The 16,464-nt window shown below is 46.4% G+C and overlaps 1 protein-coding gene across 1 annotated transcript in view; it reads right to left on the bottom strand.

Annotated features, from left to right (window-relative positions):
* The window catches only part of DIS3L2 (DIS3 like 3'-5' exoribonuclease 2), a 332,757-nt gene that overhangs the window by 264,424 nt on the left and 51,869 nt on the right, over positions 1-16,464 (bottom strand). The window contains exons 3-4 of the mRNA XM_040972300.1: positions 10,917-11,064; positions 10,259-10,413 (exon numbers count right to left, since the gene is read on the bottom strand). Of these exons, the coding sequence (XP_040828234.1) occupies positions 10,259-10,413; positions 10,917-10,968 (207 nt within the window). The 5' untranslated portion in view covers positions 10,969-11,064. The remainder of the gene's footprint in view (positions 1-10,258; positions 10,414-10,916; positions 11,065-16,464) is intronic.

Raw genomic sequence — 16,464 nt, 5'->3', positions numbered from 1 at the left:
CCTGGAATCAGGTGTCGGAGCCGAGACTCAGACCCTGCAAGGCGGTACACAACACGAGTGGTTTAGCCAGCAGGCCAAATATCCACCACCCTTTTTTCCCCCTCTTCATCCTTTCTAGCTCCATGACAGGTTAGCCCACCAAGAAGTAAGGAGATGAGAGTATTTCCTGCTTTGAAAGGGACTTTAATTATAGAGCACTCTGAGAGGCCAAAGCTAGGCTCAGGGGAAAGAGCAGGAGGCTGAACTCTGCATCCCAGGCTCTGCTTCAAAGAAAAAAACATTGTAAAGAAAAAAAAAAAAACCTTAAAGATTTCTACTCATGATTCTCTACCTCAGGCTTTCTGATACTTAAAAAGCACATTGGGAGGCCCGGAAGTCTTGTTCCAGAACAGCATTTGTCAATTTGACAGGCACAGAACTCTCAAGAGCAGAGCCCTTCAGACAGTGCAGATCATCTAAGACAAAACTCCAGTAGACCCGGTGGGGGGTCACAGTCATGCCTGTAGCCCGACAGCCAATGTCTGCTGCCCACATCTGCAGCTTGACGATCGTGCTGTTGCCCACTGCCTGTGCCTGCAGCCTGACAACTGTGCCCACTGTTCATGCCTGCAGCCTGACAGCCACACCTGCTGTCCATGTCTGCGGCTCATACCTATAGCTTGACAGCCATGCCTATTGCCCCCTGCCTGTTCCTGCAGCCTGTCAGCTATGCCCACTGCCTGTCCCTGCAGCCTGCTGCCCACACTTGTGTTCTAACAGCTGTGCCTGCTACCTGTGCCTACAGCCTGACAGCTGTGCCTACTATCCACTGCTTGTGCCTGCAGCCTGATGGCCAATGCCTGCTACCCACGTCTGTAGCCTGACGACCATGCCCATTACCCATGCCTGCAGCCTGGCAGTCATGCCCACTACCCATGCCTGCGTCCTGACGGCTGTGCCCACTGCGCCTGCAGCCTGTTGCCCATGCCTGCAGTCTGATAGCCATGCCCAGTGCCCACACCTGCAGCCTGCTGCTCATGCAGCCTCACAAGGAATGGTCTGTTAACCAAGAGACTCCATGAAGATGCTCTGCCTCACACATTCTACAACTACCACCAAACCTGACCCCATTCCCCATCTGTCACCTTCCCCCACAACCTTCCCTAGGCCTGGAATTGGTCCGTGCAGCATCTATATCCTTCCACTCTTGCCCTGCTTCCCTGAGCCATTCCTGTATCTCCTGGTTCCATTAAACCTGGCTTCCCCCCTGATGTGGTCTCTTCCCTCAAGTGTTCTCAAGGGAATCTATTTTCTCTCTCATGTCCAATTTCAGGGACCCCAATGGGACAGAACAGTATTCTCCTAGAATGGCTCTAAACATTTCATTTTCTTATTTCTCTTTCAAAAACTTCCATATTCCTGGAAGTTCACGTCAATAACACCTGCTATACTTACCTAGTGCTGTCATCTTCAAATGTTCTGCTCATAGCCCTGATTCACTAATGTTCTAGTGGTAGCTCACTTCCACCCCCACTCCTACAGACATACTGGGATTTCACATCTTTATCCATAACCATGCCACCCGAGGCTGTCTCTGTTCCCTTCAGGCACTCTCTCCCTTTTCCTGAGCCTGTACTCTGGCATCACCACAAATCAAACGACCTCCCAAATTAAAAAATCACATTCTGACCACAATCTTCTGTCCTTCCATCTCACTGAAGACAGAATTCCCAATTCAACAATTCTTTCATTTCACCAAGACCTCCAACACACAGCCTAGGTCACCCCTTTGGTGGCCACCTGGTCGTAATGGCCTTGCACGCTTCAGCCTTGGATCTCCTTTCTCTTTATTTCTCAATCAGTAATCCACCCCACCCCCAAATGACCTCAACTAATACAGCTTCTCTGCCTACACATGGGATGTAAATGGCACTCTAGACAAATGTCACACACTGGGACTTAGCCTAACTTGGACCCAAAGGGTCCGATGTTGGAAGCCTGGTCCCCAGAGTTGTGGTGCTGGGAGATGGTATGGACCTTTAAGAGATGGGACCTAGTAGAGGAGCCTCATGGCAACTGGGGAACTATGTATTACACCGAGATCGGGGCTGGTTCCTGGGAAAGGGCGGAGCCTGACCCCATGCAATGTCTTTCTTCTCTCCCAATCTCTCTCTCTCTGGTTTCCTGCCTCACAATGTGATCAGTTGCTCCTGCTCATATTCCTGCCATGATATGATGTAACCAAGAACTCTCTCGTGAGAACTGGGATGATCCAATCACTATGCCCTCAAATCTTTAAAACGGAGCTAAATAAATCACTTTTCTCCATATATGACCTGTCTTGGGTATTTTGTTATAGTCATACACACATACACTCTCTCTCTCTCTCTCTCTCTCTCTCTCACACACACACACACACACACACACACACACACACACACACACACACACTGCACACACTGGCCAATATACTTGGCAATCGTAAGCATACCTTATTTGGCTGAAAATGTTCAAAACTACTTAAAACTACACAATTTCATATATGCAAATCAGCACAGGCATGATGGCTCAATTGCCTAATTCTCTTCTGCAAGCACCAAGATTCCCTAGGGGCACCAGTTGGTTTCCCAGCTGCTCCACTTCCCCTCCAGTTCCCTGCTTATAGCCTGGGAAAGAAGTTGAGATGACTAACAGATGCTTACAGTAATAAAAGCAAGCTCAAGTGCCACTTACACTGCCAAACTGTGAGCCATGCCCCCACTTTAAGAGCTTCTAATCTATGAATTCACTTCCAGGACCCCCTTGCAGAAGGTATTACTATGCTTTCTCATGCGGGTACGGACACTGGGCACACACGTCACAAGGGCAGTTTGGCCCCAGAGTCCATGCCCCTAATGACTGTGGTCTGTTTCTGTTGGCCATAAGCATCATCAGGATCTCTTCACACATTTATGCCACCTACTCTGCTTGTCCTCCCAACATCAACACTCACCCAATCCTCAATCTTCCCATTGTGACCAATGGCAGCATCAACCTTACAGATGCTCGATTCAAAACCACAGGTATCATCATCCTGGCTTCATTTCCTTGCATCCCCTTATCGAACCAATCAGTTACATCCTGTCAATCCCAGCACTGCATTTGCCCATTTTTCTCCTCCTCCCCTGTCACCACTCTTGCTCACAATTCCATATTTTCTTGCCTGATTTACTTTTACAGCTTCCTGTATGGTCTCCTAACTTCCATCCTATTCATCTATTCATTTCCTGACAACTAGAGAGATTTTTTAAAAAGCATGAAACAGACAGGACCCAATGTGATGGCTCAGTGGCTAAATACTTGCCTTGCAAGTGCTCAGATCCCACATGGGTGCCAGTTCATGTCCCGGCTGCTCCATTTCCCATCCAACAACCTGCTTGTGGCCTGGGAAAGCAGTCGAGGACAGCCCAACACTATGGGACCCTGACTCAGGTGGGAGATCAAGAAGAACCTTCCGGCTCCTAGTTTCAGATTGGCTGAGCTCTAGCTGTTGCAGTTACTTGGGAAGTGAACCAGCAGATCGAAAATCTTTCTCTCTGCCTCTTCTTCTGTCTATAAATCTGCCTTTCCATAAAAATGAACAGATCTTTTAAAAATTAGAATAAAGCATGGAATAGACAGTTTCCTTCTCCTGCTTAGTCCCCGTCAGTAACTTCCCACCATTCTTGGAATAAAATCCAACTCTCCAACACAGCCTTCAGATCCTACTTGGCTTGACTGCTGCCTCTCACATACATCCCCTAGGATAACCTCTTTGCTCACTAATTTCCAACAGGCTTCCTTTTTATTCCCCCAAAATTTCAAGCCTGGGACAAGTGTTGTGGTGCAGCAGGTCAAACCACTGCTTATCATGGTGCCTAGAATCAAGTCCCACATCCACTTCCAATACGCTTTCTGCTAATGCACATCATGGAGGCAACTGATGACAATGGCTCTCAAGTACCTGGAACCTACTATCCATACAGAAGATCTGAATGGATTTCTTGCTCCTGGCCGAAGCCTTGCCAATCCTGTATGTCTGTCAATTTCTTTCTGTTGCTCTATCATTCAAATGAATAAACTTTAAAAAAAAAAAAAAAACACCACATCTTCTTGCAGTTCTTATTCTAGCTGATACCCCTGCCCATACTCTTTTCCTAATTCTTCAAATGGCTAACTCATGCTTACTCTTCGGATCTCCATTCAGAAATAACTGCCACATAGAGGCCACACCCTAACCAACTCCTATAAAGTGGCTCCCTCCCAATTACTCTCTCTCCTTTCTCATCTATTAGCAATGATCAGCCTATAGTTGCCTGTGTTTTTCTCAGGTCATCTTGCCTGCCTCTCCTAGACTTGCTTGTCTTACTCAGGGTATCTGCTTGGCACTTAGTAGGCAGTCAAGAAGTATTTGTTAAGTTAGTAAACTAATTCCTTGATGTTAATATTATGAACAGCATCTCTTCCCTTCTAAGTGACTAAGCATTTGATTGTAGCATCAACTCTCTTCACACTTGAGTATCTGCTAGCTGACCTCATCCCTAACACAGAAGGTCCTAGAAAGGAACCCATTCTGTCCTCTGTCTTCATAAAGCAGGATTTCTTTAGAGGTCCAGTCACAACTTCACAGGACTATTCTATCCTGAAGGTGTCATGCTGACATGTCTTAGGTCGCTCTGGGGACTCATTTGGCCAAAGCATCCTTACTGGGCTTAAAGCACCAGTCTACCATCCTCACGCCCAGGTCTTCTTGATGTCAACCCCACACACTCATCCCACCTAACAGCCCCTCTACCAGCCTCCCAATACTGTTATCTATGGAAACTAAATGGCCTATGCTGTGTAGCTGATCATCTATTTTTAAAAAATTTTTAAAAAAAAAAGGAAGAGAGGAGGAGAGGAAGGAAGGAAGGAAGGAAGGAAAGAAAAGAAAAAGAAAGCAAGCCCCCTGCAAGAACCTAGTGGCTAAATCCTCACCTTGCATTTGCTAGAATCCCATACCGGCACCTATTCGTGTTCTGGCTGCTCCACTCCGCATCCAGCTCCCTGCCTGTGACCTGGGAAAGCAGTCGAGGACGGCCCAAAGCCATGGGAACCTGTACCAGAGTGGGAGACCCAGAAGAAGCTTCTGGCTTTAGGCCAGCTCAGCTCCAAACCAGCAGATGGAAGATCTTTCTGTTTCTCCTTTGTGTAAATCTGACTTTCTAATAATAATAATAATAATAATAATTTTTCTTTAAAAAAAAAAAGAAAAAACTTCAGTTCCATGGACATAACCATATATTACTGCTGGTTAGCTTCAAAAACAAAAACAAAAAAAAATATGTCTTGGGTCACTGTGATCTCCTCTTTCTCCCACAGAGTAAAACACTAACGAACTGTTTCCTTACTAGTGAAGGTATTCAAAACACAAGAAGGTTATTCCATTTCCATGGGGGAAAAAAACTTAATATTTCCCAATAAAGGTTTCTTTTCTAGATAAGAAGAAGAAAAAAGAGGTCACAACATAATTAAGCTTGAAAGCAAAAATTGACAAATGCTTCTAAGTATATCCTACACACTTAATTTTCTCTGATGGCATTAAAATGTCCTGTTTGTTGGGCATTTCCCCCTCGTGCAGCCAGGTCTGAACCCAGGAAGTTTCCACCAGAAGGCAGATGGAGTGTTTCTCTGCCTATGAAAACCTTATTCACAGTGCTGTGTATTTCACGTGGTGATCTCATATCTGGAACCCGTTCCTCTTCCCATCTGCAAAGAGCAACTGTTCTCGACCTCGGGGGAGGCCCTGGCTACAGTCTCATGATGTCACAGGCCAGGAGGAATCACTTACAAACTCCTGGGAATGTGGGGTTGGTACATTAATCAGATTTTTGTTTTGTTATGTTTTAATGTCAGCAAAGGCATTCCAAAAGCAGAAATTGAAAGGGAACTCACAGTATAACAGTTACAAATAATGATGTACCTTGTATTTCAAAAATGCTATAAGAAAGGATTCTGAACATTTTTACCACAGAAATGACAAATATTTGAAGACACACATATATATACACTGATTTGAACATTACACAGTATACACAATCACATGGCACCCATAAATATGCACCCTTTTTTTCCCAAAGGCAAGAAACAAAAGAAGATGGAGAGAGATTTTCCACGTGTTGGTTCACTCCTTACACGTCCACCACAGCCAGGGCTAGCCCAGGCTGGAGCAGGAACCCAGAACTCCCACACTCCAGGAGACAGCAGATGATGGTTCATGTGGTTGGGTCCCCGCCACTCGTGTGGGAGAGCTGTGTTGAGTTCCTGGGACTCCAGTTTCCACCCGGCCAGCCCCAGTTATCCCAAGCACTTGGGGAGTTAACTAAAGTTGGAGAGCACTCTCGCTTGCTCTCTTCCGTCTCCTTTCTTCCTCTCCCTCATCCTCATCCTCTCTCTACCTCTCAAATAAATACATTTTAAACATTTAGTATTTTGATCCTTTACTCGGTGAGAAACTATTTATTCAACATAAACTGATGAAGCATCAGGCCAACGCCAAGCACTGGACTAACGTAAGGACTAAGACGTAACCCTGTCACCAAGAAAGTGATCTATATAAGGGAAACCCAAGAGCCAAGCGATGGTAGCAGGCTTACTGTGTAAACAAGTAAGTTGGCTTGGAAAACGACAGTGAAGTCTCTCAAGAACGGTAACATGTAGGTAAGGACATCAAGGGCAAGCACAGCTACCTCAAGACAGTGGAGCAAAGCCCCAGGAAGCCCCCAGAACTACAGGAGAATCTGGGAGCACTTTGTAGAGGACTGTGGCAGCAAATGAGAACGGGAGGGGTACCAAGGCAACAGGAAACACAGGAGAGCCAAGACCCATGCAGGCAGTGCAGGGACTGTAGAAGAAGAGCAAATGAACGGATTAATGCAAGGACATTCAAATGCATAATGAAATCTCCTAAGAGAAGCCTTGCCAAAGAAATTCAGGGTAATCGTTAAAACAAGAGAAAAAAAAAGCCAATACTTTTTTAAAAAAAAATAGCCGATACTTTGCAGTACTCTTAGCCATCAGAGAGATACAAATGAAAACCACGTTGAGGTACCACCTAACTCCAGTGAGGCTGGCCTACACCCAGAACTCGAATAACAACACCTGCTGGCGTGGATGTGGGGAGAAAGGTACCCTCCTTCACTGCTGGTGGGAGTGTAGGCTAGTACAACCACTATGGAAATTAGTATGGAGAGTGCTGGGAAAATTGCAAATAAACCTGCCATATGACCCAGCTATCCCGCTCCTAGGAATATACCCAAAAGGTGTGAAATCTGCCTGTGAGAAGGGGATCTGTAATTCTATATTTATAGCAGCACAATCTACAATAGCAAAGACGTGGAAGCAAACCAGATGTGCGTCCAAGGAAGAGTGGTTAAAGAAACTGTGGTATATCTACTCCATTGAATATTATGCAGCTATTAAGAAAAACAAAATTATTCTATTTACAACCAGGTGGTCCCAACTAGAAACCATTATGCTGAGTGAAATGAGTCAATCACAAAAGAACAAATACCATATATTCTCTCTCATATAAGGAAGCCAACATGGAAAGGGTAACTCCAACAGTCCAATCTATGCTGGTTTTTTGATGTTTTTACTTCAGTTTGGTTGCTTCCAAATAATCTTTATTCTCTAGTAGAATTCATCATGTGCTTATGAAGTATATGATGGTACCATTTTTCCCGAGAGACTTCTGTGTTTTCTTTTTGTCATGCATGTGTTGGCTATTCAGTGGTGCTACTTTTTTTTCAGGGTGATATACTTTGTTGTCGATGTTGTTAGTGTTGTTGTTGATGTGGTTGTTATAAATTGATGTCAATCTGAAACAGTAATATTATTTCAACCCCAAACAACCTGTATCTCATGCAATAAGATATTGTGAAGTAATCAAGGAATCAATAATCGATATGAGTAGACTGCTTCTGATCTACAGCAAAGAATTGTAAAATTGTAAGGCTCTAAACAAGATGGAAGAATCCACCATGGGGGGGGGGAGCGGGTTTTGGGGAGGGGAGGGGGGAATCCCAGTGCCTGTAAAACTGTGTCTCATGATGCAATGTAATTAAAAAAAATATATATATATTATCATTATAAAAAAAAAAAAACTGCATCTCTACTTTCAAATCAAAAAAAAAAAAAAGAATCAGGAAAATCAGCTCAGTTGTTGTTTTTTTTTTTATTTAAGATTTATTTATTTTTATTGGAAAGGCAGATATACAGAGAGGAAAGACAGAGAGGAAGATCTTCCATCTGATGGTTCACTCCCCAAGTGACTGCAACGGCCAGTGCTGCACCAAAGCCAGGAGCCAGGAGTTTTTCTGGGTCTCCCACGTGGGTGCATGGTACCAAAACTTTGGGCCGTCCTTGACTGCTTTCCCAGGCCACAAGCAGGGAGCTGGATGGGAAGTGGGGCAACCGGGATTAGAACCGGCGCCCATATGGGATCCAAGCACATTCAAGGCAAGGACTTCAGAGGCTATGCTATTGTGCCAGGCCCTAAACTAGCCCATTTGTTAACAGAGTTTTCTAGGTGCCAACATTGTGGAACAGTAGATAAGCTACCACATGCAATACCCAGCATCCCATATCAGAATGCCAGTTCAAGTCAAGGCTACTCAGCCTCCAACCCAGTTCCCTGCTGATGCACCCAAGGAGGCAGCGCAAGACAGCCCAAGTACGAGGATCCCTGGACGGAGTTCCTGGCTCCTGGCTCCTGGCTCCTGGCTCCTGACCCAGTCCCGGCTGCTGTGGGCATTTGGAGAATGAACCAATGAATGGAAAATTTCTGTCTTTCTTTTTTTTTTCTGTCTCTCTTTCAAATAAATAAATGAATAAATCTTTTTTTCAAGTTTCTATTTTTCTATCTGGAAGCCTCTGCTAGCCACATACCACAGGTAAATATGGGAAAGTGATCAAGAGGAAGGGGATATGACACTTCTGCTGGTTGGCTGGATCTGCCGAAAACAGAAACGCAGAGGCCAGGTCTCAGATGAACAACGCTTCTACTTACCAACCCAAAACTAGATCTAATCAGACAGCAGGTGGCCCTCCTGCCTCTCCAGCTTCATCTTCCACAACCTGCCTTGTATTCCGTTCCCAAGGAAACCTAAGTGGCCTTACTCCATCCTGCTTCCCAGGCTCATGTTGTCTGAGGTCCTTCAGATCTGCCACCCATCCTTCAATCCCTTCTCCAGAACCTCAGCAACATGCTCTACCAGGCTCCCTTAATATTCTCACACATACCCTTGGTCACCCTTCTTTTTTGGGCACTTGCCATTTTTTTAAAAGAATTATTCAGTTTTACTTGAATGGCAGTTTTACAGAAAGAAGGAGACACAGATGAAGAAAGAGACCCCCCTCCACCAGATGGCCACAGCTGAGCCGACTCAAAGCCAGGAGTTTTTCCGAGTCTCCCACGTGGGTTGCAGGGACCCAAGATCTTGAGTCTTCCTCTGCTCCTTTGCCAGGTCATAACCAGGGAGCTGGATCAGACTAGAACCAGCACGCACATGGGATGCCAGTGCCTCAGGCAGAGGATTCACTTTCATGCCACTCTACTTGCCCCTTTTCGTAGAGCATGTGCCATTTTACTCACATGATTCACATGATAGCCTCCCCACACTGGGCTGCAAGCTCACAGTGCAGAAGAGCAGACTCACTCGCTCTGCCCTAGACAGCACCCCCGTAGCACGCCTGTAACTGCAGCTGGGCCTGGCTCCCGAGCTACCGCACGTGTTAGTAAACTGTAAGACGATGTCAGCCAATACTGTGTGTGGCTGTTTACTGCCTCCTTTCCAACTTCCGCTGCTTTTCTCCATCAATCAGGATCCCAGGCCTCGGCAAACTGAGTTATTCGATGTTTCATACATCCAAACCCTAACTTCCATTTCTACCTCAGGCACTCACTCCAATCCCTCCATTCATAGCACTTCCTCTTTTACCTTCACTTATCCAAACTGTACCAAGAGTTCAAATACCTGCCTATAAAGCACCCGGGCAACTCTACCTGGAAATGATCCCACGCCCACCTCAGCGCACTTTGCTGGCCCCGCCCTGTGGTGCAGGTCGTCTGCATGTGCCCTGCAGGTGTGGGTGGCAGGAGCCCGTTGCAGGTGATGCCTTGGCCCTCTCAAAGCATACAGCCCAGGGAAAGTTCCCGTGCTCACGGATCCCTGTGGACCCCACCCCTCCAGGAACAGCCCTCCCGGGAAGTTCCAAGCACCTGGATCAGCGTCCCTCTCTTCAGGCCTTCGGAAACTTCTTCACGGGACAGGTAGGCTTCGAATATGCTCTTCTTCCCTCGTGCGCACTTGACCTTCGAATTCTTGTCACCTGGGGAAGCAGCAATGCCACGTGGGCTAACCACAGAGGACACACCTAGAAACAGGAGGCAGCAATCAGCTCCTTCGCTGGTCAAACATCTCTGCAGTATCATTATTACTATTTACAATGATCTCTGATGGTGATTTCAAACAGTCAGAAAAAAGGAAAGAAAATGGATAAAGAAACAGGAATAACATGTACACAGATGATACCCAAGTTTTAAATTAGCACAACATGCAATGCACATAGTCTGAGTAATGGGTACAGTTTGTTTTCCTAGCTATAAACTTTTTAAAAAACAGGAATTACTTAAAGAATGTTATTTTCACGGAGGAAATGAAACAGCTGTATTAAGTGTAACAATGCATTAAGACAATAAGAAACCACACCTAATTCTAGAATAAACAGTACAGTAGAACATTTAATGGTTCACCAAAACAATGACAATCTTGCTCAGTGCTGTAATACATCTCCCCTTGCCCTGCCCCCAACCCCCCCAAGCCCGCTGGAATCCGGTTTTCCACTTGCATATGAACACTCTGTGCTCCTTCGGCTACCTCTAGGGGTGCCCAGGGGCCGAAGGTTCAGCTTGTGGTCCGGATGGCTCATTCCTGCTGCCCGTGTCACCTCTTCCCTCCAGATTCAAGGCAGCGTCCACTCCCCGCTCACGGCACTCCCTGCCCTGGGCAGCTCCGGTGGCACAAGCTGAAACCAAAGAAAGACTGGTGACTGGGGAGTGGTTAACTTGCAGCCTCTGTCCTCTCCAAAATGTAGTAGTGGCCAGGCCTGGACACACTGAGGGCGAAAACAACATGCCCTCCCTCCCCCTGCCCAGTGCTGGCATCACAAGCTCCCGGGCACATCATTTGTCCTAAGTCTCTTGTCAAGGCCATCACTCTCACTGGTACCACTGGATGGCTCTTTTGGTCCACTTCAACTGAAAATTTAAAAAAAAAGAAAAAAACAAACAAACAAAACAAATGAGGCAATGAGATAGAATATAGTGCAATTCTTTCAGTTTGTGAAACATACAAACATAGGAGGAAGTATGACTTGAAAAAAATGTTACAAAAATATAGGCTCTAAATGCTGTCACAGAATAGGTGCTAAACCGGAGCTTATGAAGTGGTATTTATTAAGCTCAACTTTAGACAAATTATAACTCCAGGAAGCCCCAAGTAAAACAGTTCCTTGGACTTGACCAATAGAACCTAAATCCTTGTCACAGCCTGCTGCCGGAGCTGTGCAGGAAACCCCAGGTGCTTCACCAGCATTCCACAGAGCGGTACTCCAGCTCAGCCTATTCCCCTCCGCTTACCTGACATCACCTCAAACCAGCTGTCCTATTAGAAGCTCAGGCAACTGATCCTGAGGAACACTAGAGCAGCTGTCTGGCTCAGCAGCCTGGAACGTGGGGCCCTCCAGCTGGACCCGGGTCTTCCACCTGTACACTGAACACATCATCATGGCTTCTACTTTCTAGTCTCTGCTGGCCACCAGCCCAGAAATCAAGCCTGTGCTTGCAAATTTCCCAAAGTCCTGGTGGGCAGCCTGCTTTCCCATAAGCTGGAAGATGTCAGGCTGAACACTGGATTACATTTCCTCTGTTCCCACACATATACTTCTCCAAAATGACATAATTTGTCTTTTAATGGCAACAAATACTAACACAGGACAAGAGACGCAACAGGGACAAAGGGTAACAGGCCAGTCAGTGACACCCAAAGCAATTCAGAGATAAAGTCAACCCAGTTCTAAAAACGGTCAGAGGGCCCAGCCCGATGGCTCAGTGGCTAAATCATCACCTTGCAAGCGCCAGGATCTCATGTGGGCACCACTTCGTGTCCTGGCTGCTCCACTTCCCCTCCAGTTCCCAGCCTGTGGCCTGGGAAAGCAGTAGAGGACGGTCCAAAGCCTTGGTGGGACACTGCACCTGTGTGAGAGACCCAGAAGAAGCTCCTGCCTCCTGGCTTCAGATCAGATCAACTCCAGTCGCTGTAGCCATTTGGGGAGTGAATGAACAGACGGATGATCTTTCTTTCTGTCTCTCCTTTCTGTAAATCTGATCTGCCTTTCCAACATAAATAAATAAACAAACAAACAAACCAGGAAGAGCTGGCCTTCCACAGACAGCAAGGGGACAAAAAAAGGAACCCAGGAATCCACACTGGCCAAGGCCTTGTGCCAGGAATGCACTCATCCACCTGACCTCAGCCAGCACCTCTGCATGGCACCACCCCAGGTGCAAAGGCTAATTAGACTTTGAAAGCTATTGAAACAATGACCCAAGGTGGGAAGTAGTAAGTAGGGGTAAGTGCCCACTCCTAGGAGGGAAAAAGCAGATATCTCCCAGTCAGGGGTCTGACAGAACTTCAGGATAGAGGGAGACTAGCACACAGCTGGCAAAGAAAACAAATGGAGGGGCGCAAACAAAACCACAGGCAGTGTTGCAATCTTAACATCATTTGGCAAAAGTCCAGCCCATATGAAGAGAGACAATGTGACAAGGAAATTAAAACAAGCTGGAGGGTCTAGCAAACTAGCCTTGCTTTTCAAAGGCACGAGGGAATTTCTGAAGTGCAAATGGACAGCAGAGAAGGTCAAACAGACTAGAGCTGTGTCTTGGGAAAAATTAGCCTGGCACAGGCCTCAGAGAGGGCAGGAGCAGGGAAAGACTTGAGGCAACTGCACCTCAGCAGAGCAGAGGGTACAGGAAAGCAAGGAGAGCGTGCACTGGGGTGATGGAAGCAGACACTACAGAGGCCCTTAGCATGGTCCTACCCAAGACAGACTGGCAGTAGGTGGCAACCAGGCAGATGTGGAGGGCAGCCAGGATGTGGTGATCCGGTGAGGTTTCCAGGGAGGACAAAGGAACCTCCTACAGTGTCACTGCGTTGGAGAAGATGATGAATTCTACTTGGCTTATTACACATCTGCACGCAGAATGAGCCGCCAAATACTTGAAAGCTGGAGCATAACTCAGGGGGAGAAATTAGCCAGCCATCTGCACAACAGTGGTAGCCCAGAATGTTCAAAATGATATGATTGCCAAGAAAGGATACACTGACACAGAGGATGGCTAGGACAGGAAAAAGCAAACCACCTTTTCCTCCCTGTGCCATGGCTGTGAGGGCCCCTAACGTTGCAGAAGTCCCATGCCCCACTCTACCCTGATAAAATATGGGACAGGGCAACTTTTAGTAACCCAGGGAGGGAAACATAGAAGACGTAACAATGAAGCTAACAAAGATGTAGGAAAAGAACCAAGAGCCAGCAGTTAAGAAAACAAGCAGCAAGTCAGGGTCACGAGCAGGGTTTGCTCGCCAGGAGTAAGAACACAAATGCTCCTGGCCTTGAGTGGACCAAGGGGTTCGGGGCAAGTAGTCAACAATTCAAAAACAGCAGACAGAACTGAAAGTGGAGTACTACACAGCCTAGCTACCCATACAAGATCTCATCAGGAAAGACAGGGCCGGCGTCACAGCTCAATTGGCTAACCCTCTCCCTCCAAGCACCAGTTCTTGTCTTGGCTGCTCCACTTCCTATCCTGCTCCCTGCTATGACCTGAGAAAGCAGCAGAGGAGAACTCAAGTCCTTAGCTTCTGCACTCAGGTGGGAGACCCAGATGAAGCTCCTGGCTTCAGATTGGCTCAGCTCTGGCCACTGCAACCATTTGGGGAGTGAACAAGCAGTTGGAAGTTCTTTCTCTCTGTCTCTCCTTCTGTCTGTAAATCTGCCTTTCTAAATAAATAAATAAATCTTAAGAAAAAAAAGATTTAAAAAGGCAGGGGAGGCACTGCCAGTTGAGGAGGGGGTACAACCATCTGAACATAGAGGTCCCAATCCCTTCCTTCACAAAAAAAAAAAGAAAAGAAAAAAAATCTCCTTTTGAGAAGTTTACTCGTCCAGGGTGAGATACTGGAATAAGTCCTTACACCCTCTAGCTTAGGAAACAGACTGGCTGGGCTCACCCCCACCACCCAGCAGCTCCACAGTACCTGGGCAAGCACAGGTGTCTAGCAGCCCCTCCCCAAGTGAAAAGATGAGCTTGTGTTCATGAGCAAGCAATAAGAACACCAAGCAGAACAGGATCATTGAAGGGAACCACATTAAAAACAAATCAGCAAAGAATGCAAGAAAAAACAACAACGTAGAATCCAGAAAACTGAGCTAGCAAGAACGAGCAGACAGTCAAGCAGGCTGACTAAGCTCACCTGAGGAACCAAAGCCCTGGAAGGCAATGGAAAGATTCCAAGATCTGAGATACTAAGCAGAAGATGAGCAAGGGGAGCCGGCATTGTGGCACCGAGATGAAGTTGCCATTGGCAATGCCAGCATACTATATGGACGCCAGCTTGTGTCCCAGCCGCTCTATTGTTGACACAGCTTGTTAATGGCCCGGGAAAAAGCAGCAGCAGATGACCCAAGTTCTTGAACCCCTGCTACCCAATGGGGACATAAATGAAATTCCTACTTCCTGGCTTCAGTGTGGCCCAGTCCCAGCTGCTGCAGCCATCAGGGGAGTGAACCAGCGGGTGGAGGATCGCTCTCTGCCCCTTCCCTTCCTCCTTATAGTTCTGACTCTCAAAATACACAAAACAAAAAGATGATGATGATGAAGAACAAACAAGGATCATCAACCCTGGGGGAGTCCCAGACACTCTACCCTGACACACTCGCCAAGTACAAGGCAGCTTCTGATCCTCACTGAATTCCAGAAGGACAGCTACTCATATACTGCCACGCTGTATCCTGGTTCCTGGAGATGGTGTCCCACCTTGAAACTAGCCATACAACCAGAAGGCTTGGCTTGGGGTTGGGATAGCCAAGCAATTATAATCCCCAGGGTCAAATGACACACAAAGGCAGGACTCGATCTAGAGTTTAATATGTGAAGCAGGCACCACAGGTGACAGCTTAACCTGTCGCACAATGCTCACTCCTTGAGTTTTCTTAATACCTGTAACAGCGCTGTTTTTCAGCACCTACAGAAGTCTTTCATATCTGTGCACCACAATGTGCACAGCCAGATTGTCCATCCAGCTTCAAACAGCAGTTGAGGGCCTGGCATGATACACTAGTGGCTAAAGCCCTCACCTTGTATGTACTGGGATGCTATATGGGCGCCAGTTCTAATCCCGGTGGCCCCACTTCCCATCCAGCTCCCTGCTTGAAGCTTATTCTTTTTTCTCTGAGTTACTCCACACCCTTAATTCTTTCTTCAGCTCTGTCTAATGTGCAAAACCTTCCATTTAGTTCCTAATGTCAATTATATTTTCAGGTGTAGAATCTGTTTCATTTTTTTTTAAGTTTTCATTTCTGGGCCCAGCATGATAGCCTAGTAACTAAAGTCCTCACTTTGAACATGCCAGAATCCCATATAGGGGACAGTTCTAATTCAGAGGCCCCACTTCCCAACCAGCTCCCTGCCCATGGCTTGGGAAAGCAGTCGAGGATGACCCAAAGCCTTGGCACCCTGTACCTGTGTGGGAGACCCAGAAGATGTTCCTGGCTCCTGGCTTCAGACTGGCTCAACTCCGGCCATTGCGCTCACTTGGGAAGTGAATCAATGGACAGAAGATCTTCCTCTCTGTCTCTCCTCCTCTCTATATATCTGACTTTCCAATACAAATAAATAAATCTTTTTTAGAAAGTTTTCATTTCTCCAGTGAAAATACTCAATCTCATCTCTTTGAACCAGATAAACATCACTACGTTAGTGTCTTCCTGGAAACTCCAATAATGAGAGCTCTGATAGTTATAAAGGTAATTCCTGCTGCTTCTGCTTGGCTCTTTTCATGTTATTTTGATTGTATTATATCTGACCCTTTTTTATCATTATTATGGTTGCACATTATGTCTCCACAATTGTTCTAATAACAATTTGAGGTCAAATCAATGATAATATCTTCCAATTTGGATTTCCATTCACTCCTGCCAAATACCTAAGACAAAGGTGACCCATCAGCTCAGTCTCCTTTCAGAGACTAAAGTATTCAAAGTGGGGCTGCAGGGAGCTGTGGCCTTCAGGGTCCCATTTCAAATAGTAGAGCTTCACAGGAGTACATACCCCCCCCCCGCCCCCACCCCCACCCCCATTAGCAG

The sequence above is a fragment of the Ochotona curzoniae genome, unplaced genomic scaffold (assembly GCF_017591425.1).
Source record: "Ochotona curzoniae isolate NIBS_2020 unplaced genomic scaffold, NIBS_Ocur_1.0 contig_2294, whole genome shotgun sequence".
Classification (NCBI taxonomy): Eukaryota; Metazoa; Chordata; class Mammalia; order Lagomorpha; family Ochotonidae; genus Ochotona; species Ochotona curzoniae.
Note: the sequence above shows the minus strand (reverse complement) of the source record. Positions and strands in the feature narration are given on the sequence as shown.